The sequence below is a fragment of the Sinocyclocheilus anshuiensis genome, unplaced genomic scaffold, assembly GCF_001515605.1.
Source record: "Sinocyclocheilus anshuiensis isolate Anshui unplaced genomic scaffold, SAMN03320099.WGS_v1.1 scaffold942, whole genome shotgun sequence".
In the NCBI taxonomy this organism is placed as follows: Eukaryota; Metazoa; Chordata; class Actinopteri; order Cypriniformes; family Cyprinidae; genus Sinocyclocheilus; species Sinocyclocheilus anshuiensis.
Window position 1 is genome coordinate 1,018,826 of NW_015536531.1, and position 25,517 is coordinate 1,044,342.

Sequence of the window (25,517 nt, forward strand, 5' to 3'; positions counted from 1 at the left end):
GATAGAGGCACGCACTAATGCAGCAAACATGTCGGCAGTGTGAAAATATTTAAAACTATCAGAGAAAGATGCAGAAATCATTACAAGCATAAAGAACCGACAGCGAGAGACTGTTTAGTGCTGCATCACATGTCTCCGATGAGAAGAAAAATTATAAAAATTAGCGAAGCACCGAATGTTCGGCAACCGAAATTATTCGGCTGAAAATAGCAAAAAAATCTTTCGGTGTTCAGCCTAATAAGTGAAAAGGGCTGAATAATATGTACCGAACTAGGGATGTAACGGTATGAACATTTCTTATCACGATTATAGTGACCAACATTATCACGGTCCTCAAACGATTAGTAAATAAACTGCAGAATGTTATATTTTCTAATGCACGCACGAATTGCATGTATTCTGACAGCGCTGCACAAGCTCGCGGCACTATCTGCTTGTTAGCCAGGGTCCAAAGAGCGAGGAAAATCTGCGCTGAACTTGTTACTCGTCAGCTCCTCAGTAACATTTTTGTGAATTTTTTTAAAGGCATGTGACAATGTGATACGTGCGACAAACATCTTCCCAAATTCATAATGAGAATCATTTATAAATCTGCATGCTATTGTCAACAAAAAGAAGCACTGAGATCTTCCTTGTGGGTTTCTGCCAAAATAAAAGCCGAGAAAAAGCAATAACTTCATCAACATTCATAAATGATAGTATTGTAATTTTACTGTTGTTCTGTAAAATAAAAAAGTAAGACAATAATAATGATGATAATAATTACCCTACAACAGCTCTATTAATACATTTATTATAACATTCACACATAGTGTTCAAATTGGAATCTGTAATATATTGTAATGTTTTAAAAGAATTCGCTTCTGCTCAGCAAGGCTGCCTTTATTTGTACAGTAAAAAATACATGCCTGATTCTCAAAGTCTCAAAAATGGCCAAAAAATATTATTTTACTAACTTATTAATTTTAAGTTAAATTGTGCTTTGTTGGTATCATATCTGCTAGAATGTTAAAAAATGTTCAGTGTTAAGTACATTTTTTTCAATTGTTGTTTTGTAATTGATTTTGGCTATTTAATTTATGCAATGGTGAAAAAAAATGGCAAAATGGCCTACATGGGGAAAAAAATGTGAAAAACCGTGTTCGGTATTCGGCCATCAGCTTTCTGCCTAGTGTTTCATTTTGTTCGGCTTCGGCCAAGAATTTTCATTTCGGTGCATCCCTAATAAAAGTATTGAAGAACAGTAAAAAACATTATAATGAATATGTTATATGGTGCATATATTTAGCAAAATGCTCCTCTCTATAGTTAATTTTTCTAGCTGACTAATGAGTTCATTGTCAAATGTGTTCTTCTGTGTGGTGAATGTGATGTTACGTGACATTGTTTGCAAGCTTCAACCGTCTTTCCGCGGTTGAAACACTGATTGAGCTATTACATGAGACAGGATATGGATTTCGGTAAGTTGTACTCTCTCTTTTAACATACCTTCGGATGTTCATTCATGTTTATTTCATTCTGTAGCTGGTGTTAAAGCAGAGGAGACGATCAGTTCGCGCTGCCGCTTCTACCAGAGGCACTACAGTGATCTGTCACTCCACGTTAAACAGCGCCAAAACGGCATTTAATATTTGAATATTGTTATAAAATGGACAATTTGAAATCTGAGACTTTTTTTCATATCAAAAGTAACAAATCACAAAGCTTATTGTAATTTATTGGATGGGAGGCACGCTACAATGTTTCGTTCATTATCTGACAGGCTAGACTAATTGATTCTTGGGATTTATGAATCGATATCATTTCATCAAAATGGGAATCGATTAAAATCGAGAAATCAATATTTTTTACCCAGCCCTAATACATACTATATATAAATTTTATATTTAAAGGTGACATATCATGAAAATCTGACTTTTCCAGGTTTTAAGTGCTATAATCAGGTCCCCGGTGCATCTACCAATCAAGGAAACGTGAGAAAGATTAACTCTGTAACTTTGTTTTGATAAGCTTTTTTCTGCAAGCGTCTGAAAAAAATGACCGCGTCTGATCCCGCTCCCCTAGTGACGTTGCAAAGGGATCTCATTATAATATTACCGCCCCTTAATCTGTAAATTTACACCCAAGGTGCCGTCATTTTGATTTTGCAAGCGACGACGGTGTACCAGCTCTAATGCCATGGCGAAAGTTTGAGCAGAACATGCTAACTGTTCTGTCTTTGGCTGCACAGACGAGCACAGAACACTATTTAGATTCCCAGTCTCAGAGGAGACAACAGAGCAGTGGATTTATTGATTAATTTACTGTATATTGCTGCTGCCACACAGATCTAAAATAAACATGCAATTTATTTCCCAGCTGTTTACCTTCACAGTCATAACTGACTGTTTTTGTTACTCGTGTGTTTTTAACGTAAACTTGTGTGCTAATGAGAACTTAGTTTAGTACTCGCATGCTGTGACAGCCACTTTCTGTCCGTGTGCTTCAGATGTGTGCACTCAGAAAACCGTATATCAGAAGTTTAAACTAATATGGTTTAAAACGCATGATTTCAGCACGATAAATAAGATAATCAGAACCAAAACAGATGTTTTTTTAGCAGGTACGAGCTGTAATGGCAGCTCTATTCTGGAAAAGGGGGCGGGGAGCAGCAGCTCATTTGCATTTAAAGAGACAGGCCCGAAAAACAGCGGTAATGGCAGCTCTATTCTGGAAAAGGGGGCGGGGAGCAGCAGCTCATTTGCATTTAAAGAGACATGGTGTAATACAGCGTGTTTCTGCATCCACTCAAAATAGGCATTTTCAAAATGATGTAATATATGGTCTGTGGGGTATTTTGAGCTAAAACTTAACAGTTACATTCTGGGGACCCCTGAGACTTATATTACATATTGTAAAAATATATATATGTCACCTTTAAAAAAAAATAAATAATCCAACGTAAAATCCTGGATAGACCATTACTACACACACAAAAAAAAAAAACAGTTGTGATGTTTTGTCTAAGTAGGGAATAATTGTCATGTTTCACCCCAGGTGAAGCAGAACAAGGTTTTAATGAAGCTTTTATTGTGCCTCCTGCTGCAGGTGGAGTACAGGGAGATGGACGAGAGTCTCGCTAATCTGTCGGAGGATGAGTATTATTCGGAGGAAGAGAGGAACGCTAAAGCTGAAAAAGAAAGGAAACAGGTAATTCCTCCACCAGCCCCACCAATAGAGGAGGAGAACGACAGCGAACCTGAGGAACCGTCAGGTATAGTCAGAGGTTGGACTAATCTAAAATTTTGCACCTTTTACATAATTTTAAAATATTTCAAAATACTTTGTCGTTTTGACAGATAAAATAAAGATGTTTATAGAAGTGGAGACAATGGTGGTACTAATAGCTGTGGGTTAATGTATGTTGTGACAACTTAGGTGTAGAGGGGGCCGCCTTCCAGAGTCGTCTCCCACATGACCGTATGACATCACAGGAAGCTGCATGCTTCCCTGACATTATTGGTGGACCACAGCATACTCAGAAAGTGTTCTTGTACATCCGGAACCGAACGGTGAGTTCGCAGCTGGAGACTTCATTTTGTGATTTAAAGCATTTGAATTTTTTTTTTTTTTAAACAGATAAACAGGAGCCAAATAGACAAATTGTTATTATGGTAGAAACTCTTCTAGAAGTCTTATTGGCTAATAATACATTGTTCTAAAATTTGAGGTCAGTAAGTTTTTAATTAAAACTTTTAAGAAAGAATGCATTAAATTGATCAAAAGTGACAGTAAAGGCATTTATAATGTTACAAAAATGTTCTATTTCAAGTAAATGTTTTTTTTTTTAACCTTTCAATTCATTAAAGATGGTGGAAAAAGTGTATAATGTATCATGGTTTTCTCCAAATATTAAGCACAACTTTTTTTAAACCCTGATAATAAATGTTTCTTGAGCAACAAATCTGCATATTAGAATGATTTCTAATGTGACAGAGTAGGGAGAAGATCGGAGTAATGACTGCTGAAAATTCAGCTTTGACATCACAGAAATGAATTACATTTTAACATATTAAAATAGAAAGCAGTTCTTTTGTAATAATATTTCACAAAATGTCTGTTTTTACTGTATTTTTGATCAAATAAATGCAGCCTTGGTGAGCATAAGAGACTTCTTGCAGAAACATTAAACAGTCTTACTGACCCCAAACTTTTAAATAAGGTAGATTGTATTCAAAGTTGATCCAACTTTGAAACAAATGTTTCAGAATCAACAAGAATCATGTGTTTTCCAGTCAGTTGTGAAAATGTCTTTTCTCGAATGTTCAGCTTCAACTATGGTTGGACAACCCCAAAATCCAGCTGACCTTTGAGGCAACTGTGCAGCAGCTAGAAGCTCCATACAACAGTGAGTCTTTTTCACCTGACATTGCTCTGATTCCAACATTTTTTACACTTTTAAATGTGTAGACTTAATTGTATTTGTTTAAATATTCATGTGAATATTTTTTATTTGTCCGTGGTGGTTCTTCTCTGCAGGTGATGCTGTCCTAGTGCACCGGATACACAGCTACCTGGAGAGACATGGGTTCATCAACTTTGGTGTCTACAAGAGAGTAAAGCCTCTGCCAAGTAATTCAGACTTTAATGATATTAATGTGATATTAATGTCAAAACAAACAAGATGACCACAGTACAAGGCTTTGTCCACAATTACAGTTCATTTGTCTGGTGTAGAGAACAGTGACAGCTTGTTTGCAGCAGGCATTTAAACAGACTAATGGTAATAATGCAAAGACAGACAGAGTAACAAACCACAACGCAGAAAGCACTCTGTTCTCCAGTGTTGTTCAAATTATACTCTCTTATGTTCTTGTAGCAAAGAAAACTGGAAAAGTTATAGTGATTGGAGGTGGGGTGTCCGGGCTGGCAGCAGCAAAACAGCTGCAGAGTTTTGGGATGGATGTGACCATTCTGGAAGCAAGAGTAAGTACATGCTGCTCTGATACTCTATCCAGTATTTTACATTGAGAGCTTAGACAAGTTTTTTTATTTATTTTACAAACCTTGAGTGTACTTGATAGGATCGTGTGGGAGGGCGAGTGGCCACTTTCAGGAAAGGGAACTATGTAGCTGACCTGGGTGCTATGGTGGTGACTGGACTGGGTAAGAAATATCAAATACTCTTCTCTCCAGGAGGTGGCACTGTTGACCATGGAAGAGAGTCACATGTTCAGGCAGCTATCTCAAAGCTTTTGCAACAGTTTGAAACTTGTGTATGTCTTTAAGGTGGAAACCCTATGGCAGTAGTCAGCAAACAGGTCAACATGGAGCTGGCCAAAATCAAACAGAAGTGTCCACTCTATGAGGCCAATGGACAAGCTGTGAGTGATCTTGAAACATATTGACAGACGCACATCATATTAGGGTTCATACGCTAATATACATATATTTCTACATATGATCATAATATCAGCATATAAGTATGAAGTAATATATTAAAAGTAAAAGTAATGTATTAAAATAGGGATACAATGTAAACACTGTCACAATTTGATCTTCATGATATTGCACGGCATCCCTGAGACCTCATTGTGTGTTATACAATGTTGTAGTGCAGTTGTTTTTCAGACCAGTTAACATGATGTTTAAATATGAAAAGTCAGTGCTCCTCCCATTCTCGTCTGATTGGCATCCTTACTATGTTTAAAGTCAAGCACTCGGACTCTAATTAGAGAAAAGAACAATCTAACGGTCTTTTTCCCTCTCTCACTCTCTGCCCCCTCTTAACCCCCGAACATTTTCTCTTTGCTACATCCCATCCTTCCTTTTTTTTATCTCACTCGCTTTCACTCCATTTTCATTTCTTAAACTGATGGATTGCCCTGGTTATACAGGGAGAGCGCTGCACAAGTGTAAGTATTTCTGTTTATAATATCATACAACATATGTAATTAGAGGAACTGTGCTAATGGATTTATTTACACACTCAACACCCAATGATAACTGCATATTCAGTACAGGTTTATGATTTCTGAACATCTTCCGGTTCAGTATAGTTTGCTACCCAAAAACTTGATGGAAATGGACACCTGTTAAATGACACATTTATGTACATATACACATACATGCACATTACATATTAATACTGTGACAACAATGTATATCTGGATAGATTATCATCCATAATATCAAGTTGCATGGTTGTAACTCTGCTGTAGGTCCCTAAAGAGAAGGATGAGATGGTAGAGCAAGAGTTCAATCGCCTGTTAGAGGCAACGTCATACCTCAGCCACCAGCTCGACTTCAACTTTCTTAACAACAAACCTGTGTCTCTGGGACAAGCACTGGAAGTAGTTATACAGTGAGTGAGCTCTTTATTTGCTTCATATTTTGTTTCTGAGTGTTGAAAATTAAGCCTCAGAAGTAAAAAGATAATAGCAGGGCATTGACATGTTGCTCAACTATGTTCAGGCTGCAGGAGAAACATGTGAAAGATGAGCAGATTGAACACTGGAAGAAGATTGTGAAGACTCAAGAGGAGCTTAAGGACCTTCTGAACAAGGTAATACATGCATGTACACTTCCCTCAGTTACAGCTTACTCCTCACACAAAATTAATTTGATTGTGCCTGCTCTTGTTCAGTTGGTGGCTACTAAGGAGAAAGTGAAGGAGCTGCATCAGCAGTATAAAGAGGCCAGTGAGGTAAAGCCACCCAGAGACATCACAGCTGAGTTCCTGGTGAAGAGCAAACACCGAGACCTCACAGCACTCTGCAAGGTAGTAGACCAAACTCCCCATATTGACTGAATCCACATGACCTCATCCCACACTGACCATATATACATTGTGCACACTTGCACAAATAGAAACTCTGATAGGAAACCATGTCAATGACAAATTCAGTTTGTTGCAAAAGATTCTGGCTTGGTTAATTTCCCAGTCCCATTCCAGTGGCCAAAAAACTGGTAAACAGGGGTTGTGAAAATAGTGTTTCTGTCCCTTAAAGCTTATCCCTTTTGTCAAATTAAAGCCGAAGTCTAATCAAACTAACTCATTCGTTGTCCTAGAAGCCAACTAACTCGCCAGCAGTGCTGATCGCACATTCAGCAGCCAAGCATCTTCTCTGCTAGCGACTGCCGATCCATCATGCTCAATCTTAATATCTTTTTACGGCACAGCAGTGTTTTCCAGCCATGCCAAACACTTCTGCACTTGGTAATGGAGCATAATACCATTTCAGCCTGCTGTTTCAGTTGGCTTGTTTTAGTACTTTTTCCAAACCACAATCTTAACACTGTCGTACTCTCTTTAGCACCCACAGAGCAAAAGTTAAATTCCTATCTTAAACGGTCTTCACTGGTGAGTTTTTAGCATGTTAATTCACATAATCACTCTCAATTGTAGCCCATTATAGGTGTTCAAACCATTATGAAACCTGAATTTCGACGCCTGCTCACTCACACTGGGGTTTGACTTCATTTTAAAACTTTAAGATACTTTTAGTGCATGACTCTCGTCTAGATGTAGCCTTAAGCCTTGGCTTTCAGATATGCAAAAATGAAAACTGTTATTCACTTTGTAAGAGACGTCTTACAAAATGTTTTTGTAAGACGTCTCTTATGCTTAACAAGGCTGCAGTTGTTTGATTAAAAACAGTAAAAACAGAAATATTATTACAATTTAAAATAACTGTTTTGCATTGCAGCTATTACTGCGGTCTTCAGTGTCACATGATCTTTCAGAAATCATTCTAATATGCTGATTTGGTGCTCAAGATACATTTCTTATTATCAATGTTGAAAACCATTATGCTGCTTAATATTTAAAGCTTAGAAGAACAGCATTTATTTGAAACAAACATTTATTGTAACTGTATAAATGTCTTTACTGTCACTTTTGATTAATTTTAATACATCCTTGCTAAAAAAAAATCTTACTCACCCCAAACTTTTGAACAGTAGTGTGTATATATGCCTGTAAAAAGTCATGATAGCAACAGAAATGTCTATGCCTGTAATATAACTAGTGCACACGCTAGTGAATGCGTTTTCACCTTGTGGAGAATAATACTATCCAGTGTGCTTGTGGATTTCTTGCGACTAAAAACACATTCTTGCAGATTGTAACAGATTGACACACAGAGAAACTATGGCAGAATATTTCAGAATTGTGTGATGTGGTTTAGGGGGAGGGCTTTCTTTAAATAGTCCTGTGCTGGTTAGATGGGTGAACGGCTGGCCCGCTTGGAGGGGGATGACTCTGCCCTCTGAGATGAAACCACTGCTGATCTCAGCCGTTCAGCAATGAGTGTACACATCCGAAAACCTCACACTCAGGTGCTGGGGAGAGAGGAAGGTCTTACAGGTGCATCTCAATAAATTAGAATGTCGTGGAAAAGTTCATTTATTTCAGTAATTCAACTCAAATTGTGAATTTTTTTTTTATTGGGCTTATGAAGTATTCTAATTTGTTGAGATAGTGAATTGGTGGGTTTTTGTTAAATGTGAGCCAAAATCATCACAATTAAAAGAACCAAAGACTTAAACTACTTCAGTCTGTGTGCATTGAATTTATTTAATACACGAGTTTCACAATTTGAGTTGAATTACTGAAATAAATGAACTTTTCCATGACATTCTAATTTATTGAGATGCACCTGTATTTTGAACTCTTTCATGGTCACTGTTAAGAATAAACTTCTGATCAAACCAATTTTGTGACTAATGTAAATGTCTTTCTTTCTTTTTGTGAATTTAGCTGCGTAAAAAGCGTGCATTTAATTGTCACATATGCTATCTTTTAAAATGCATTATGATTATCTGTATTGTGTCAGCCATTGGCCACTGTGCTCTCTAGATACTGGTATTACCATCTTTCATTTAAAAACCTACGTGTGTGCTGATTTGTGATCCTGTCCTTGTGCTACAGGAGTATGATGAACTGGTGGAGATGCAGGTAAAATTAGAGGAGAGACTGCAAGAGCTGGAGGCCAACCCACCCAGGTAATCATATACAACCCATGCAAGTAATCAGACCCACTGAGGTCACATTAACATACCTGTCTGTCCTTCCAAATGGAATCCAAGTCATGTCATCCTGGATCTCTTTCAGTGATGTTTATCTGTCTTCGAGAGACCGACAGATTCTTGACTGGCACTTTGCAAACCTTGAGTTTGCCAACGCTACACCTCTTTCAACACTCTCGCTCAAACACTGGGATCAGGTACTGCACAGACACTTTGTTTCGCAAATCACCTTTCATGTCTGAATAGTGTTTGTGTAACTCAACTTGTAGAGAATGGTGCTCACTATGGAAATGTCATTCCCAGTCAAATGCATAAATGTAAGATGTCAGAATTGAAAGAAAACAAAGCTTGCTTCTGCAGCCTGTCCCTTTTCTTTCTGTGTTTGAGTAGGACGATGATTTTGAGTTCACGGGCAGTCACCTAACGGTGCGGAACGGATACTCATGCGTCCCAGTGGCACTTGCAGAGGGTTTGGATATCAAACTCAACACTGCCGTGAGACAGGTCCGATACACATCATCTGGTGAGTCAGTCAGTCCAGCTCCTGCTGTTTTGGTGTGTTTGTGTATGTACATTTATGACCATCATTTCCTCCGTATCTCAGGTTGTGAGGTGATTGCGGTGAATACCCGCTCCACTACCCAGACGTTCATTTATAAGTGTGACGCCGTGTTATGTACTCTTCCTTTGGGAGTGCTGAAGCAGCAGCCGCCAGCTGTGCAGTTTGTGCCTCCCCTGCCAGAATGGAAGACGGCTGCCATTCAGAGAATGGGCTTTGGGAACCTCAACAAGGTGTGAATAATTTCTGTTTATTCCTTTGCAGACAGGAAGGTGTTGATGTAATGACAATGCTGGTCTGTATCAGCATGGGACATTTTATGTGTATATATCAAACTAATCCACTTTGGCTAATAAAGAGTGAAGCTTAGGTTGGGCGGGTTAGGACAAATCATATTTAATATGATAAATATAGGTGTGTATGCAATGAGTCCTTAACGAATTTACCCCTACACATATTGAGTGTCCAGGATGCGTCATCATCCTCCTCCTCTGCACTCCTCTCTCTCCCCTCACTTCCTCTCCTAGTTCAGCTGCAGCAGAAAAATGCTGCAGTATTATGCAATTGTCCCACTCCATTTCTCGGTTTTTGTCGCAAGAGGGCACAGTGTGGTACCAGATTCATTCACAGTGCTGCTATATCAGAAACAGCTGTCTGCATAGACCGCAGGATGTCAGAAATGTTCATGGAAATGCATTTTCATTGACTCCATTGAAAGCAAGCATCAGCTACTTTTTTTTTTTTCTTCTTTTTTTTTTTTTTTGCATGACTGCATGTGCTTTATTTGTATTATTTTTAGGGCTGCACGATAAATCGCATGCGATATTTAACGCGCATCTTATCAGTAAAGCCGGTTCTGTAATCAGCGGTAAATCTCCATCACCTGCGTGCTTTCACATTGAGCAGCATTAACTACACCGAGCCGTTGTTCACTGACGAGCTGCGCAAAACCACGATCATATTCGTGCGATTTTTTGCGCAGCTCGTCAGTGAACAACGGCATTAAATATCGCATGCGATTTATCGTGCAGCCCTAATATTTTACAGCATTTTAGTGACAAAAATAATCTAGGTAATAGCTTTTGGTTTCTTTTTGGCATTGTGCACTGTATTGTAAGTTGTTTTGCTTCGTAAGCATCTGCTAAAATATGTGCATGTGATAAAAAGAGTTGCATTATGATGGTGGTGTAATTTATAGAGGCTCATAAGTGGACTTGAATACTTTTGAGTTATGTTGATGCAGCATTGGACTGCTAGTGTTTTAATGGGGTTTAATTAAAGGGTTAGTTTATCCAAAAATTAAAATTGTCACTTTACTCACCCTCATGCTATTTCAAACCTGCATGACTTTCTTTCTTTGGAACACAGAAGATATTTTAAAGACTGTTTGTAACCAAACCGTTTTGGTGCCCATTGACTTCCATTGTATGGGCAAAAAAAAAAAAAAAAGAGCGAAATTTGTCCAAAAATCTTCTGTTCCACAGAACAAAGTCAGTCAGCTGCACTTAAAAATGCCCATTCTGTCCTAATCTTTGTTGTCCTCGTTCTAGGTTGTGTTGTGTTTTGATAGAGTATTCTGGGACCCCAGTGTTAACCTCTTTGGACATGTGGGAAGTACTACGGCCAGTCGAGGGGAACTGTTTCTCTTCTGGAATCTCTACAAAGGTAATCATCCTTCAGTTTAGGGATGCTTCAATATTAAACATCTGGCTATTAAGTTGTTAATTATTTTGATGTTATGGACAATAAGGTATGAAATGAAAAAAAATGCAACATGTAAATTTAATGATCACAACAGATCTGATTTTGAGATCTGCTGAAGACTACATCTTACCATGCTATTTAACTATTTGTGTATTTAAGCTCTAAGTGATGGTGGTAAAAAAAAAAAAAGTAAAAATAGGCAGAAATGAGCTTGCACAATGAAGTTTCCAATACTGACCATATATCAGTAATAAATATATTGGTTGAAAAATTCTCTCTGATAATTATAGTTGCATAATTATGTCATTCAGGGCTCACTTTGAATCTGACCTTTTGTGTCTTCTCAGCTCCCATACTGCTGGCTCTGATGGCGGGAGAGGCTGCAGGCATTATGGAGAATATCAGTGATGATGTCATCGTTGGCCGTTGTCTGGCAATCCTCAAGGGCATCTTTGGAAGCAGTGCAGTACCTCAGGTGAGCTCGGATGTGCTGGAGTAGCTTATTTAATTTGTAGTTCCGCAAGCTTGTATGAATAGGGAGGAAACATCAACTTAAATCTAATGAAATCTGTGAAATATCGCACACTGAGACTCTGGGGCTCATTCCCGTGGTATGAAGCGTCTGACTCTGCTCCAATGGCAACAAACTGACTATGTGTTCTGTTTCTGTCGTCATGGCAGCCAAAGGAGACGGTGGTGAGTCGCTGGCGTGCCGACCCTTGGGCTCGTGGGTCTTACTCGTATGTAGCAGCCGGTTCATCTGGTAATGACTATGATCTCATGGCCCAGCCCATCACACCTGGTCCTGCCATACCTGGAGCCTCACAGGTGAGTGTCATAGCTTATTGCTAATTTCCTTTAAGATGCTTGTGTCACCAGAAGCAAACGTTATGCTGATTGTGTGTTTTGCAGCCTGTTCCACGTCTGTTCTTCGCGGGTGAACACACAATCAGAAACTATCCCGCAACGGTCCACGGTGCTTTGCTGAGTGGTCTGAGGGAGGCAGGAAGGATCGGTGATCAGTTCCTGGGAGCCATGTACACTATGCCACGCCAAGCCACTGCCAATCCAAACCCACAGCCCTCCCCCAGCATCCAATAAACGTCTAAACCCACACATGATGTGCACAGAGAGAGAATGTGAGTTGGGGATTTTCAGTGAAAGAATGTCTTGTTAGATAAAGAGCGGGCGGGTCACGTAAGGACACCGGGTGACTCCTTAGACTGGGAATGTGTGTGTTTATGGGAGAGTTTGTCTGCATGTAAGAACATGCCTTTAGGGAAATCATTCACTAATCTGGGAGCTGGAGATTTAAAACAACCCTTCACTCATTTACCTTCTGCTGCAGCAGCTTTACTAAGTCATCTAAAAGGACAGGTGGATGGTTCCAGAAGAATTTACCTGGAATGGTTTGTTCCCTGCAGAGGCACAGGACAAGGGACTGTTATTCACACGTAACGCAACTCATGCAAAGTCTTTGATCACAAAGTATCAAATGTTTCAAGGCAGAGCATTAAAATTTCAATTGTAAAAACCAGATAGATGGATATGGATGCATTAGTTGAAATCCAACTGCCTACCCAACCCATTGCTTTTTATTTTTTCATAATAATAAAAAAGAACAAAAAGAAAATCAAAAGCAAATGTCATGACTTTTCTATGTAGCTTGGATGTTTTTGTTAGGAAAAATTGCTTATTAGCTGGAATGCACATTGTGTTGCTAATAGGTCTGTTTCTGTTCAAATAGAATATAAGTTACAGCTTTGTATCTTTCTTGAGCAGCTCATGGTTTTAAGTTGTATTTGTTTAATTATGGTCATTGCAATCTTTTTTTATATTTGTGTTTTTTATTTGTTTTGTTTTTTTGTAGTAAAAATAAATATGAAGTCTGCTTCATACCCCCAGCTTTCTGGTAGTTTATGGTTATTTGTGGATAAATGTATGTACATTTTCACATTCTTCATTAAAACACGTTGAGAACCTCCTGTTCTTTTCCATTCATCAGTGCTATTTCTCACATTGTTTGTGTGAACAACCCCTCAAGTTTACCTGCTTAGGTCTGTTTCATACAAAACGAGTTTGTGTTCTACCATTACTGTCTCACGAGTGCTGCCGTAAGTCAAGTTAAAGTTGCCATATAATAGAAGTTCTAAATGCATGTTCCTAATCTTGTTGGGAACCATTCATCTATGCATGCTTCAGGTTTTACAATTTTTAATCAATGTCATAACTCGATCTTCCTGTGAAATGACAGCCCTTCTCTCTGCTGTCATATGCTGGACAACTCCAATCATTTAGTCTGCTTAAACCACGATCCTTTCTTAAATTCTACCTCAGGTATGCGTTTAGATCTGCCTCCATCCAATCAACAATAAATAGAAGCAAGCACCCAGCCCACAATTTGATAATCCATATCCCTAGGATGTATGTCACAATATGCAACAAATTACCTTTTGCTACTTTCATTGCATCGCAACATTAAGAAGTAAAAAAAAACATGCATTCCTTTTTATTCCTTGAGGTGCATTCTACTTAACATTGTTTGATGATTTTGTTGTGGGTGAAATAGAGTAATTTCTGTAGGAATCCACACCGTCTGGAAAAGATGTTCCCAAGCAGATTTTGTAATGTGTTGAATTGGTCATGCATATTTGCCATGTTGACCATGTGACCAACTTTGTGTTGTGTTGTTTTTATATGCAATTATGTGTCCGGAGTGAACGTTTTTTTTTTTTTTTTTTTTTTTAACAATATTTTGGTCAGGCATTCTCTTAACCTGTTTCTTTAGCCTCTTTTCATGGTCTAATTTTTTCTCTTCTTTTGGTTGTGGCCATTTCCTTCCCATTTTTGTCTGCTTTGCTTTTTTATTCTTAGTTTATCCAGTCTCTTCTCATGTCATGCTGCCCAGAGGCTTTCTTGGCCACTCTCTCCCGCTCTCTGTTCTTGCCATAACCTCTCCAGGCCTCTGGCCACAGGCCCAGTTTGTGTGGTGTGGGCCCTGGCAGCTGCACTGCATTGGAGTCTGAGGGACCTTAGCTGATATTGGCCCCAGCAGTTTGGTTCATGATTAGAGCCTTGAGTAGCCTGCACCACGATGCCACAACCATACTTTAATTCATAATACTGCAGTTGTCCAGTGGTTTTGATAATGTGAGTACATTCGGTTCATTGACCGCAAAGCCGAATCGCCATCAAATCACGTCTATTAGATATTATGGTATTTTGTGGATGCTTTTATGTTGAACTGTTAACTGCAGACAACTTCCAAGACCAGTTCCTCTAGATTTATTGACTTTCCTAGAGCCACAACGTTAGCAGGAAATGATGCGCGAGCTGCACCCCGTCAGGACAGACTCCATAATCTGATTGCATAATATTAAAATTTATTTTATCTCCTTGACAATTCAACTTGTATTTTAACACCTTTGACGTGCTGTAATATTCTCAAAGACACCTGGATGCCTTCTGGGAAATATTTCATTGCGTTAGACTCTGAGTAGGTCTCTTTTTGAGTGTGGTTTTTGATGCACGGGTTTTGCAGTAATGGGTACATGAGCGTGTCAGAACTCAAACCTGACTCATCAGATGTTACTCTTAATCACCCACACACTATAACAACTTCACAATGTGCCCTTCAACACAGACCCCCCCCCCCCCCCGCAGCCCAGAGTGCAGAAATATACTTCCTATGGACTAAAACACTCATACGTACGCACAGACACTCATACAACACCTCCACACATAGATAGGCCGTATAACGTTTAATTTTTAAACCCCCTAGTCAGTTTCATGCTAACTCTCCATTAAAATGCTTTTAAAACTCTTCTTCGGTAATGCTGATGAATGTTCAACGCTGGAGCAAGACTGACTTCACTGTCTAGACTTTTCTAATCCATTTTGAATGTCTTTCAAAAAAACTCCCGTTTAGTCTCAGAACAGGATTAAAGCCGTTTCAATGATTTGGACAAACAATCGTGAATTCTGATGCTGAGTGAACTCTCTAAGTCTGGTTTTAAAGTTATTTACAGCATCATGTCATATCTATATTGATTTGTGGTGTCTTTCCATCTAAATAGTCTGTTATTTTATGAACTCGCAGTCAATATTGCTTATTAGTACCAAGACATAAAATGCAGACCATACGTTTACTATGTACTGATGCCTTAAAGGAACAGTTCGCAAGTCATTTACTCACCCTTGTGTTGTTCCAAACTGCATGGGAAAAAAGCGATAACTATATTGTTGTCCACACCAACGGATGATAACATTCTATTTAGTATAAGTGTATGATGCAATGATGTCACCTACCTCTTTAAACGCTCACTCTCTTTAATGTTGTCTGGATTCTGATTGGCTCAATTATTGGTCAATTGATATTGATTGGCCAGTTGGTCTGATTGGTCAATGTTTTAATCATCAGCTGGGAAAAAAATTGTTCTGAAAGTGATTCCAGCAATATTGCTGCTGTGTGTCATTATCAATATAGTTGTGGTGTGGATTTAACTATTCTCTTTTTACTTACCGTTTGTGGTGTAAATTGCCACATTAAAAAAAAAACAACAAACCATTGGAACATTTACGCCTAAAATTTACTGGCATGAGTGTTGCTTATTCTAACTGAAGAGTTTTATTTAGATTGATCTATCTGGCATTACACAAATAATGTGTTCCGCCAGTTGAAACCAAAGGGGTGTCACAGTCAAAAATACTGAATATCAAATTCCTATGGTTTGTGTTTTTATTACACTGTTATCACAAATAAATCTGTTAAATGACGGCAGAGCTTCTTGGATGTACGTTCAGTCCATCAGTCATGTCTAGTAACCATCTGCTGGCAGATTATTCAAGAAAAAAAAAAAGACAATTTAGTTATCCACTCGATAAAAACACAAAACCAAACCTGTTACAAACAAGTTGCGTTTATTATATTAGCTGGAATACATATAGGCTGCAGTTCAGCCTAAAGAGATGTCTAGCTCCATGCACAATGCTGAAACATGCACAAATATTACAGTACAAAGGTGTAAGACTGAAAGAGTGTGCTATTGGTGACACTGAGAGGCTGAATACAATGAGCATGTTCACCCGTGTCCTCACCACAGGTTCACGCTATACCAACATCTGCTTGATCAGAGAGAGAAGCACCACAAAGACGCTCTCAACTTCGGTCTCCCTTCTTTAACTATGCAGGCCTGTAGTTATATGTGCAGTGTCTTTGAGAGACAGTGTAAGCAAATATCAGTGAACTTTAATTCAGTGACTGTGTTACAGCATGTTTGCGTGTGTGTGTTTAAGGCCTGAAATCTGTCTTTGGCAGCGCTTTTAATACGGCACAGGAGATGAATGAACCCTGAATGAACAGAAGGGAAACCCACAGTCTGAGCGGTTAATAAAAGATGAGAACAGTACAGAACTGAACCATAAGGAGACCCTGGCTCAACAGGTTCATCTTACTTACCCACATTACACAATTGTGTAACAAATTACACAATTACATTCCCTTAGAATGAAAGAAAAAAAAAGTTTGAAAAGCTGGTGAATTCATACATTTAACTGAGTCTGCTAACTTTAATAGTTCATACAGATTATGAATAAAACATAACACTGAAATTAATAATCCAAAAAACACTCTCCAGGAGCCCAATAAGGTACACATCTACACAAACAAACAAAAAAGGGGGGGAAAACTTAACATATCTTAAAAATGGCCCACTTTACAAAATAACAAAATACTTTTAAATAAAACCTATCTGATTGTAGTTTGGAAAAAAGCAGATAAAGGAAAAGCTTGACAACAGAAATATTTACCCTTTTAATTTCAATAATGCTTAAGCTGTTCATTTCCTTGTAAACTACAAAAATATCCTGGAATTATTTTTGGCACATTACGTGTCAACTGAAACAGACAATACAGAGCACTCGGCCTTACAGAAAAAAAGAATAACGACACAAATTAAAACACTTTGCTGTCTATACAAATAATGTGGACAGTCCATTTCTCAACCCCCCAAAAATACAAGATCTGTCTCACAGTTGCTGCAGGTGAACTTATTCTGTCATTTTGGCCAGTGCACAAACACACATACATATATACGTGCACATATATACACATCTTTGATGGCTGTACATTCACTTAATTAGGGGGAAGTGACACAACAACAAAAAAAGAGGTGGGGGGAGGGGGGAATCAGGCATTTTAGAAAAGGAAATCCATAAATGTTAAGGAAAAGGTTAAAAGAGTCATTTAATTTAAGTGCTGGTTAAGTGCAATTCTGGAGTGATTTTTCATGACACTGTGACCTATTTTTGACCTTTCGGGTCCAATGCCGGCTCACAATGCGGGTATAACACAGCTTTCAAAATTTCTCTTCTGTACATTCAATATTACTTTATTGCTTATAAATGACATTTAGAAAATAATTACAACTACTTTCCTCAATAAGACTTAGAAAATTGTCACTAGAAATGATTAAAAACCATTCTGAGTCATCACCAACTGTCAGAAGCTAAACATGGTAATGCTTACTGACTTGTGTCATAGCTAGGTTGTTTGACCTCCTAAATGTACACAAAAGAGATGTAGATGGAAAAACCTTGATGTAGTAAGACATATTTTCATGATTTAGTTTTTAAACGAACAATATGTGAAACTATATAACCACTGATCCGTGCTGAGATGTGTAATCGAATCTCACAGCCATTATTTCCAAAGAGAGCTAAAGACAGCAGTGGAGGAATGAAAATCAGAGACATGTGTTCGATGACTTCTGAGGGCAAACGGCACACTGACATATTAGTAAATGCGGTGGAGAAATGAGGAAGAATTCCTTGAGAATTGCGGTTTCAGTCGGCCTCTTTAAAAAGATCTTTCAGAAACTGGACTGTCTTGTGAGCACATAAAAACTACAGTTTCCGACAGCTGCGGCACCTTTGCCTGGAAGAGTCTGCTGGTATTTTCTGCTGGTACAGACTCGCACTATATCATCACATCGATTTGGGTCATGCTGCAGTTTTAGGATCATGTTTGCAAGCTTTGAGCGGGCACAAATGTATTATAGAAGGATTTACAATTCATAATGCCTAAAACTATTTGTGGAAGTTGAGAAACGGCTAAAACTCCACAGAATCCAGGGTGACCCTCCTGGTTCTTCTTGGTACCACACATGGACACCATCCCAGTGAGCTGGCCGTTCACCTTCTCAGCTTCCTCTTTTGCTTTTTTTGCTGCCAGCTTGTCTCACTTCCTCCCTCAGAAGTTAGCCCATCAAATGCAGCACTAACCTCTCACCTGCAAGCAACCCCGGGGTCGTATATCAGGCCTGCTGCCACTGCTTTAGCCAGCTAATAAAATGGCTTTAGGGATCGGCAGCTTGGATTACAGCAGCCCAGAGCACTAAGGTATTCTGGGAAAGCAAGGGCATGAGATACAGGAACCAGCATGTTCGCTTCAGCCCAAGACCCCAGAACAGGAAGTAGAGGTGAAGTCTGGGGAATGCATTTGGAAAGACACAGTTTTGGTTTTGCTGTGCAGAACAAAACAGAAAACAAAATTTGTGAAGTACAAAGCCAAACCACTGGCCGAAGTCAAATGAGTTATTTTCAGAAATTAAATATAATATTATATATACTATAAATGCTGTATGGGCAGCTTGGTGTAGAAAATTAAGTTTTAAGTTGGGTGGTAAAATCATTATATTATTCATTACACGTTACATTTTTTGCTGTTAAGCCACAACAGTTGTGTAGTGTCTCCATTTCTGAGGTATAATCCAAACCAAAGCTGTGAAAACATTATTTATACATCAGAAATTACTTATTTTCAGAAGGATCTAGTCTGTTTTTTTTACTTTATAAGTCGGTTTTAATGATGATTTAAGTGCAATTACAAATTCATTAGAATGACTTAAATGGATAAATCAATAGACAAAAAGAAATTTCCACTTGTGTTTCAAAGACTCCATCCAGCCCAAGCAGAGGGATGAATGACTTTACAGGACACAGAAGCACATGAAACCAGAACGAAGCAAAGCTGACCGTGATGGTGAGGCATGGATCTTTTTAAAGCTGTAATAACCAAGTAAGATGCTGCAAAGAAAGCAAACTGCCCACCTGAACATCAACTCCCAGAACATGATATGTACAGCATTAGATTAAAACAAACAGAAAAATAAAACATCCCACATTCCAGTGACATTGGAGACTGAGATCATCTGGTGGGCCGTCGTCATTGTCGGGTTCAATTGAGACACAGACTTGGATAAGAGAGATATTAATACATACAGACACTTCAGCGCAGTGTTTAAGGACAAGAGGAATCTGAGCCTGAATGAGAAAATGAATCATTGGTGGCACTGAAGTTTAAAAACCTAATAGAAACAGTACAAGACATTTCAACTGCAGCAGCTCTATTCAATATTTCAACAAGTACTAACCGCATGAGGACAAAGTGATGGGCATTCCGATGCTTTTGATGGTGAGGCCGTTTATCCAGGCACAAGCATTCCTAACTTAAGCATTCTGGATCCTCTGTGGTGTCATGCTAGCCACCCTCAAGGCTCAACAAGCTCTATGGCTGAAATAACTGAAAACACGACCCATCTAGGGACTGACTCGGACCAGCAGAATCCCTAACACTGGTTTCCTGTGACACACTGAGAGTTCGGATCAGTGTCTTTCTGTGCAAAGTTTGCGAATAGAGTTACAAAGCGGCTGTGAGGAGTCCGCTCTTAAAATCCTCCATAAATGTCCAGCATTTGGGATAATTCCGGTTAGCTACCCAGATGGACGAGGTCACATCGAGATGAGCTCTAGATGATTGGATTCTTCTCCAGCTGGTTTGGAATCCAAAGCCAACATCCCCTCAGAGCTACTGAGATGGGGAAGGGTCAACATGCAGATGCGTTTCCCAGCTTTTTAGTGTTGGTGGTCCTGTGCATTCGCTATGCTGGTTGTGCAACCATCAAATCCAGTTAAAGAGAAGATGAAGGAATTAAACAAATTAGTAACAGAATACAGTTCAATGAACATGATCAGATTACAAATGAGATCAAATAAACTTGGACACCAGGAGCTTTAAGGGTGAAAAACTGGGCTTAATTACATGAATGCATACTGAAGATTTAGCATGTACGCTTAGGATGTGGTTGACTACTGGCTCTACTTGTGAACACCTGGATAATCTATTAATTTTAGCTGTGTGCAATAATCCCAATGAATTCCTAAATTAAACTCCATCCAGAAAAATAAAAGTGAGATTGTCAAACTACTGGTGATAAATGACCCAAAGCCCCCTTCACATTCTCCCAACAGCAAGACAGTCACATGTCTGAGCCTCTCCCTTGTCACATCTGACGACTTTAATAAACTACGAGAAGCAGAAGAGGATTCATCGCTGTAGGAATATGTGACTTCTGTTCCCAAAGCGACAGCTGGAAGATGGTGAATTCATACAGGTGTGGTTGATGTAAAAGTACGACGAGGAGGTTCCCGGGGGTCACTGCCTGGAAATCTGATCATCTGATGGGTCTTTAAAGATATGATGAATCTGAAAAGAGGAGAAGAGCTTCATTCCTTGTGCGCAAGAGCCGCTTTGAGATGTAAGAACTGAGGCAATAAAAACACATGAGGATACTTTAGGTTAAGAGTCATTAATGTGTGCAATTAGCTTCTAGCTTGCTTTAATTAAGTATAACCCAGAATCCTCTATGGGATCTAGCTTTAGATAAGCTTAGCTGAATAAGGTTATAAGAAATACATGTACCTCTAGTTAGAAATGTGGGTAATCTGGGTCAATTGTCCAGGTGGCGATTTGACCATGACCGGCTTCCATCAGCTGTGCGGTTCCTGCTAGACCATGCTCCACGACTCGCAGACCTATCGTACAGGTCCACATCACCCGGAGGCTGCCTTCGCCATGAGGACGGAGTGGTTTCTCGATCATCTGCAGACTAGGAGGAGAACAAACATACAACAAATGTGATAAAGTATACTAATGATTTGAACTGATTTATTTATCCACCAAATTCTGTCATGTTCTGAAGGGTCATAGGCCTGTCACTAGAGGTCTGCATTCCCCCGACCAGATATTTTGTGCCGCGGGATTAAATTCCTGAATAAAACGCGGTAGCGGTTGGTAACTTTCCCATTGTCCCGTTACCGACGTCCATTCAGAACAGCATATCTGCGCTTTATTCTTATTGACCACCGGTACAGCCTGCACTCGGACTGTTATGCACGCGCTACACGCATGCTTTCTGCGCCACACGTTTTATTTGCGGGGTCTGTGCGCAGCATGTGCATAACGATGCTCAGAGCAGGCTGTACCGGTGGTAGCCTAAATATACGGCCCTCAGACAGAACAGTCAGGTTGTTGATGAATGACAGAGCAGAATAAGGATGGAGCAAAGTGTGGATGGTTTTGTTTATATTTTGCTTAGCCTATAATTTTAAATGACAGATGTCGTATTTATTTATTTTTCTCTGCGACACTTTTCCTATCGTGTTAACAGAAAAATGTCAAACGAATTCATTATTTTGACAAGACGAATAAAAATAGCTATTAGGCTATTTTTGTACAACCTATTTATTTTTTTCTCTCTGCGACACATTTTTCTATTGTGATGTAAATGTTAAACAAATTGTATCCTGACAAGACGAATAAAAATATGAAATAAATTTTTTGTACAATTTTATTTTCTCTGACACTTTTTTCCTACTGTGCTGCATAAAATATTAAACGAATTTTGTGTCTTAAGATAATTCATATGAATTCAAGTCAAAGTCAATAAATTCAAGACTCTTGACAAGATGAATAAAATAACATACAATTTTGTGCAGACTACACTTTTATTTGTTAGCCTATCTCTCTCTCTTTCAGTAGCGGAAATTTAAATGTGAGATTCAGAATATAACCTTGTGGGAGCGGAACTAAAAAAATAGTCCCGCGCAGACCTCTACCTGTCACAATCACATGAATGGCCTGAACATGAAATTTTGATCTATTATATGCAATATGACTGATTGGTAATTATTGTGGACATACAATTCCTTTATTTGAATGGCAATATTATGCAATAAATGAATGGCAATAAATGCTGGTATTGGCATTTAAAGCAGATATAGAAATGCCATGAAATACAATTAGTTTTAATTAGTTTCAGTAATATATTATACAATACTTTTTGACCAATGACTTTTGTACTCAATTGTGATTATTGCATAAGATTCAATTTATAGAGACTCACAGAGCATTTTCTAGTGGATAAAATAAAAACATTTACATAAGATATTTCCAAGACTTTTTCTGTGACGTTTTAATCTATTATTAATTGCTAAACGTTTTTTTAATTCTCTGATATTAGGAACATGTATATATATCATTCAAGGTTGCAGGGTTCCAAAAAAAAAACAGCAAGCACCTAAGGATAACTATTTTAAACATTACATTTAAACAGTTCTAGATGTTTAATTAAAATCTTTATTTTCAATTCCAAAGTAGTATAAGAATTCTTAATTTTTGTACAGACCAAAAACACTTATCAGACACGTCAGAGGAGAGAAACTGCTCAGACCGCAGAACAAGTCCTAATATAGAACGACTATTGTCTCTTTTCTTTACCATGAAGGTGGAGACTTTACACAGCCAACCAAATGGTTTATGACGTCAGTAATAAAAAGTTCCCAAATGAGGCAGCAGGATATGCCACACACTGCTGTGTAATTTCGTACACAGCAGACAGATGATAATTGTCCATAATAGGGCTTGAGACCTGCTGGGATACAAGAGGTGGGTGTACAGGAAACCTGTTACGATGCATTGGCTGGCAAATGGGCAGGCACAAACTTACAACTTCCTGTGTTACTCAGGAAGGGCAACGGGTGGAAACGACCCAAGCACAATCTTACAGAAAGATGTCATGACGGAATGGGTTCCATGTAAATCCACGGTACAGGAAGTTCAAAGCACATTATATGAATATTAGTTGTGATTGTCCTGAAATGGAAAATATCTAGATTTATTTTTTATTATTATTATTAAAAAATTGACTAACACAGATCAAGTGTACTCAGTACCAAGACTAGAACATGTGGCATGTTACAAAACATTTTGAAATAATAGGTTTAAAAAAAAAAAAAAGCTAATGAAATAAATTCCATTATTTTATATCCTGTGTGATTTATGTGATTCAAGTATGTGTAATCTGTGCTTATGTGAGTTACATTATTATTCAAAACCATGACATGCTGCATATCAAAGTACTATAGTATTACCTTCTGATACACTTACTGTATAGTACTGCCACATTCAATTTATAAAAGGGATATTTTTATGAACACTACAAATTATTAAAAATGAATAACCAAGTCTTTTTAGTGTTACTTTTTTCTTCACTTAGTTGGAAGTGTCTTCATTAAGAAACATTAAACAAGACAGAAGCACACCCAAAGTGAAGGAATCACGGAATCAAGCCCAAAAATTTACAAAGTGACTTTGTCCAGACAAGCTGTTAAAATATTTTTTTTAAAAATCACACTACACCGATGCCATTAACCAAAGTGCTATTATATAAGCAAAGTGTTGTATTAATAAGCAGCTAATGGTTGCCTGTCTAAGCACAATTGTCCCATATTAACTTCCAGAAAAAAACTAAACAAAACAAACCTGTGATCAAAATTCCTCCATAAATCACTCCAGATTTGTGTATTTTTATACGCAGGGAAGAAAAGTCATACTAGCTCTAAACATAACACGACATCTGGTCAACCAGGATTACTTCATACTGCTCTCCACGCAGCAGGAGTATTAATGATTTTAGCACATATATTTGACTCACATAGGCTTTGTGTCAGAGACATGAAACAGATGAGCTTTATCTGTCCTGGACATGTACCTTCATTAATAATGGAGGAGATAAAACCTCTGCCCCTGTCAGCACAATGACACCACATCATTGATGGACGGATTGAATCTCCCTCTAATCACTGTGGTATTGATCTAATATAAGACACAGTCTGGAAATCCATCTGAAGGTTTAAATAAAGACATCCACGGTCAAGCTATTCCACTGTAGATACACTGGGATAAAAAGGAACCATGCGATTTGATACAGGTCCAGAGAAATAAATAGAAATAATGGAATCACCAATTCAATACTGCATCCACAGCTGTGACCGCAATTCACTTAGCAGATCAGTTTTACTAGCAATGCAACAATGCAACTCGTAATGATTTACAAACAGCTGAAAAACAGACCAAATTCTCAGTTTCTTAATTTAAACATTGATTATGTTGTGTTTGTCACAATCATAGTGATAACCCTGAGTTTGAGGTATTTATTGAGATGACTAGTCTAAATTCAGGGTTAAAAAAAAAATCACATGAGTTGGAGATAAAGTTGAATGCATGCATGACCATGGCTGATTAGATAAATCCTTCCTAATGGCCTCCAGATTGAGTGGGAATGGATGGAGATTGCTTTCAATAAGTTGTTGAAGCCTGCTAGACTGAGAACATGTAGATGCTTCTTCGACTATAGGCATTTTTGTGTCCCAGGAATTGATTTGCATTAAAACTAATATTTCATTTTTTGCCTATTTATGCTACTATTCTCATTAATTTTATGTATAGATTTGATTGTTTTAGTCTTGTCACAGACTTAGACTTTCAACTGTACCTAAACAAAGAGTGATATTTATGTAAAAAAAAAAAAAAAAAAAGTCAATCTTTACACAAAAAGTATTAAGTATATTAGTCTGTTATGTGTATTTAGTATACATTAAAATGCTAGCTATGAAATTAGCCTTAGCAAGACAAAGGAGTGAGTTATTTTATTCTAAAAATGTTAAAAACAACATTTCCATCATCATCATGGCGGAAATTACCCTTTAGTGGAAATGAAAACGACTAAACATACAGAATTCTTCTGAGACGTATAAGAATACAATGTTGGAAATAGTAGAAAATTAAAACTACTGAGAGAGTGTTTTGACTGAGGTCGTTTTTCCAAGTAAAAAAATACACACAATTGAAGAAAAGTCTATGTTCATACATATCTTTACTCACAAAACTTTTTCCACTTTCAATTTTAAAGGTTTATGGTACAAATCACATTTATTCTACAGATGGAAAGACATTTTAAAGCTGAAAGAGATAAAAGATTAATGACAGAATCCCCGGCAGAGAGAAATAAGAGCGAATGAATGATTGTGTGATCACAATAGCAGTTTTTGAAGTCGTGACCTCTGG

The 25,517-nt window shown here is 38.1% G+C and overlaps 2 protein-coding genes across 7 annotated transcripts in view; one reads left to right on the plus strand and one right to left on the minus strand.

Moving 5' to 3' along the window:
• Nucleotides 1–13,257, plus strand: part of LOC107694865 (lysine-specific histone demethylase 1A-like) — a 15,967-nt gene extending 2,710 nt beyond the window's left edge. Inside the window, exons 3-21 of one of the 4 annotated variants that reach the window (XM_016494563.1) lie at nucleotides 3,085–3,265; nucleotides 3,418–3,551; nucleotides 4,309–4,387; nucleotides 4,519–4,611; nucleotides 4,859–4,965; nucleotides 5,064–5,145; nucleotides 5,269–5,363; nucleotides 5,877–5,894; nucleotides 6,201–6,343; nucleotides 6,454–6,544; nucleotides 6,626–6,760; nucleotides 8,912–8,985; nucleotides 9,095–9,206; nucleotides 9,400–9,532; nucleotides 9,614–9,801; nucleotides 11,119–11,233; nucleotides 11,620–11,747; nucleotides 11,954–12,100; nucleotides 12,185–13,257. In XM_016494563.1, the coding sequence (XP_016350049.1) occupies nucleotides 3,085–3,265; nucleotides 3,418–3,551; nucleotides 4,309–4,387; nucleotides 4,519–4,611; nucleotides 4,859–4,965; nucleotides 5,064–5,145; nucleotides 5,269–5,363; nucleotides 5,877–5,894; nucleotides 6,201–6,343; nucleotides 6,454–6,544; nucleotides 6,626–6,760; nucleotides 8,912–8,985; nucleotides 9,095–9,206; nucleotides 9,400–9,532; nucleotides 9,614–9,801; nucleotides 11,119–11,233; nucleotides 11,620–11,747; nucleotides 11,954–12,100; nucleotides 12,185–12,373 (2,244 nt within the window). In that variant the 3' untranslated portion in view covers nucleotides 12,374–13,257. The remainder of the gene's footprint in view (nucleotides 1–3,084; nucleotides 3,266–3,417; nucleotides 3,552–4,308; nucleotides 4,388–4,518; nucleotides 4,612–4,858; nucleotides 4,966–5,063; nucleotides 5,146–5,268; nucleotides 5,364–5,876; nucleotides 5,895–6,200; nucleotides 6,344–6,453; nucleotides 6,545–6,625; nucleotides 6,761–8,911; nucleotides 8,986–9,094; nucleotides 9,207–9,399; nucleotides 9,533–9,613; nucleotides 9,802–11,118; nucleotides 11,234–11,619; nucleotides 11,748–11,953; nucleotides 12,101–12,184) is intronic. The other 3 variants (XM_016494582.1, XM_016494572.1, XM_016494592.1) reach the window with 3 other exon arrangements.
• Nucleotides 13,258–17,448: 4,191 nt separating this feature from the next.
• Nucleotides 17,449–25,517, minus strand: part of LOC107694890 (leucine zipper protein 1-like) — a 59,765-nt gene continuing 51,696 nt past the window's right edge. For 2 of the 3 annotated variants that reach the window (XM_016494613.1, XM_016494615.1), the window contains exons 3-4: nucleotides 21,033–21,219; nucleotides 17,449–20,816 (exon numbers count right to left, since the gene is read on the minus strand). In XM_016494613.1, the coding sequence (XP_016350099.1) occupies nucleotides 21,061–21,219 (159 nt within the window). In that variant the 3' untranslated portion in view covers nucleotides 17,449–20,816; nucleotides 21,033–21,060. Of the gene's footprint in view, nucleotides 20,876–21,032; nucleotides 21,220–25,517 lie in introns of all 3 variants that reach the window. The other variant, XM_016494621.1, reaches the window with a different exon arrangement.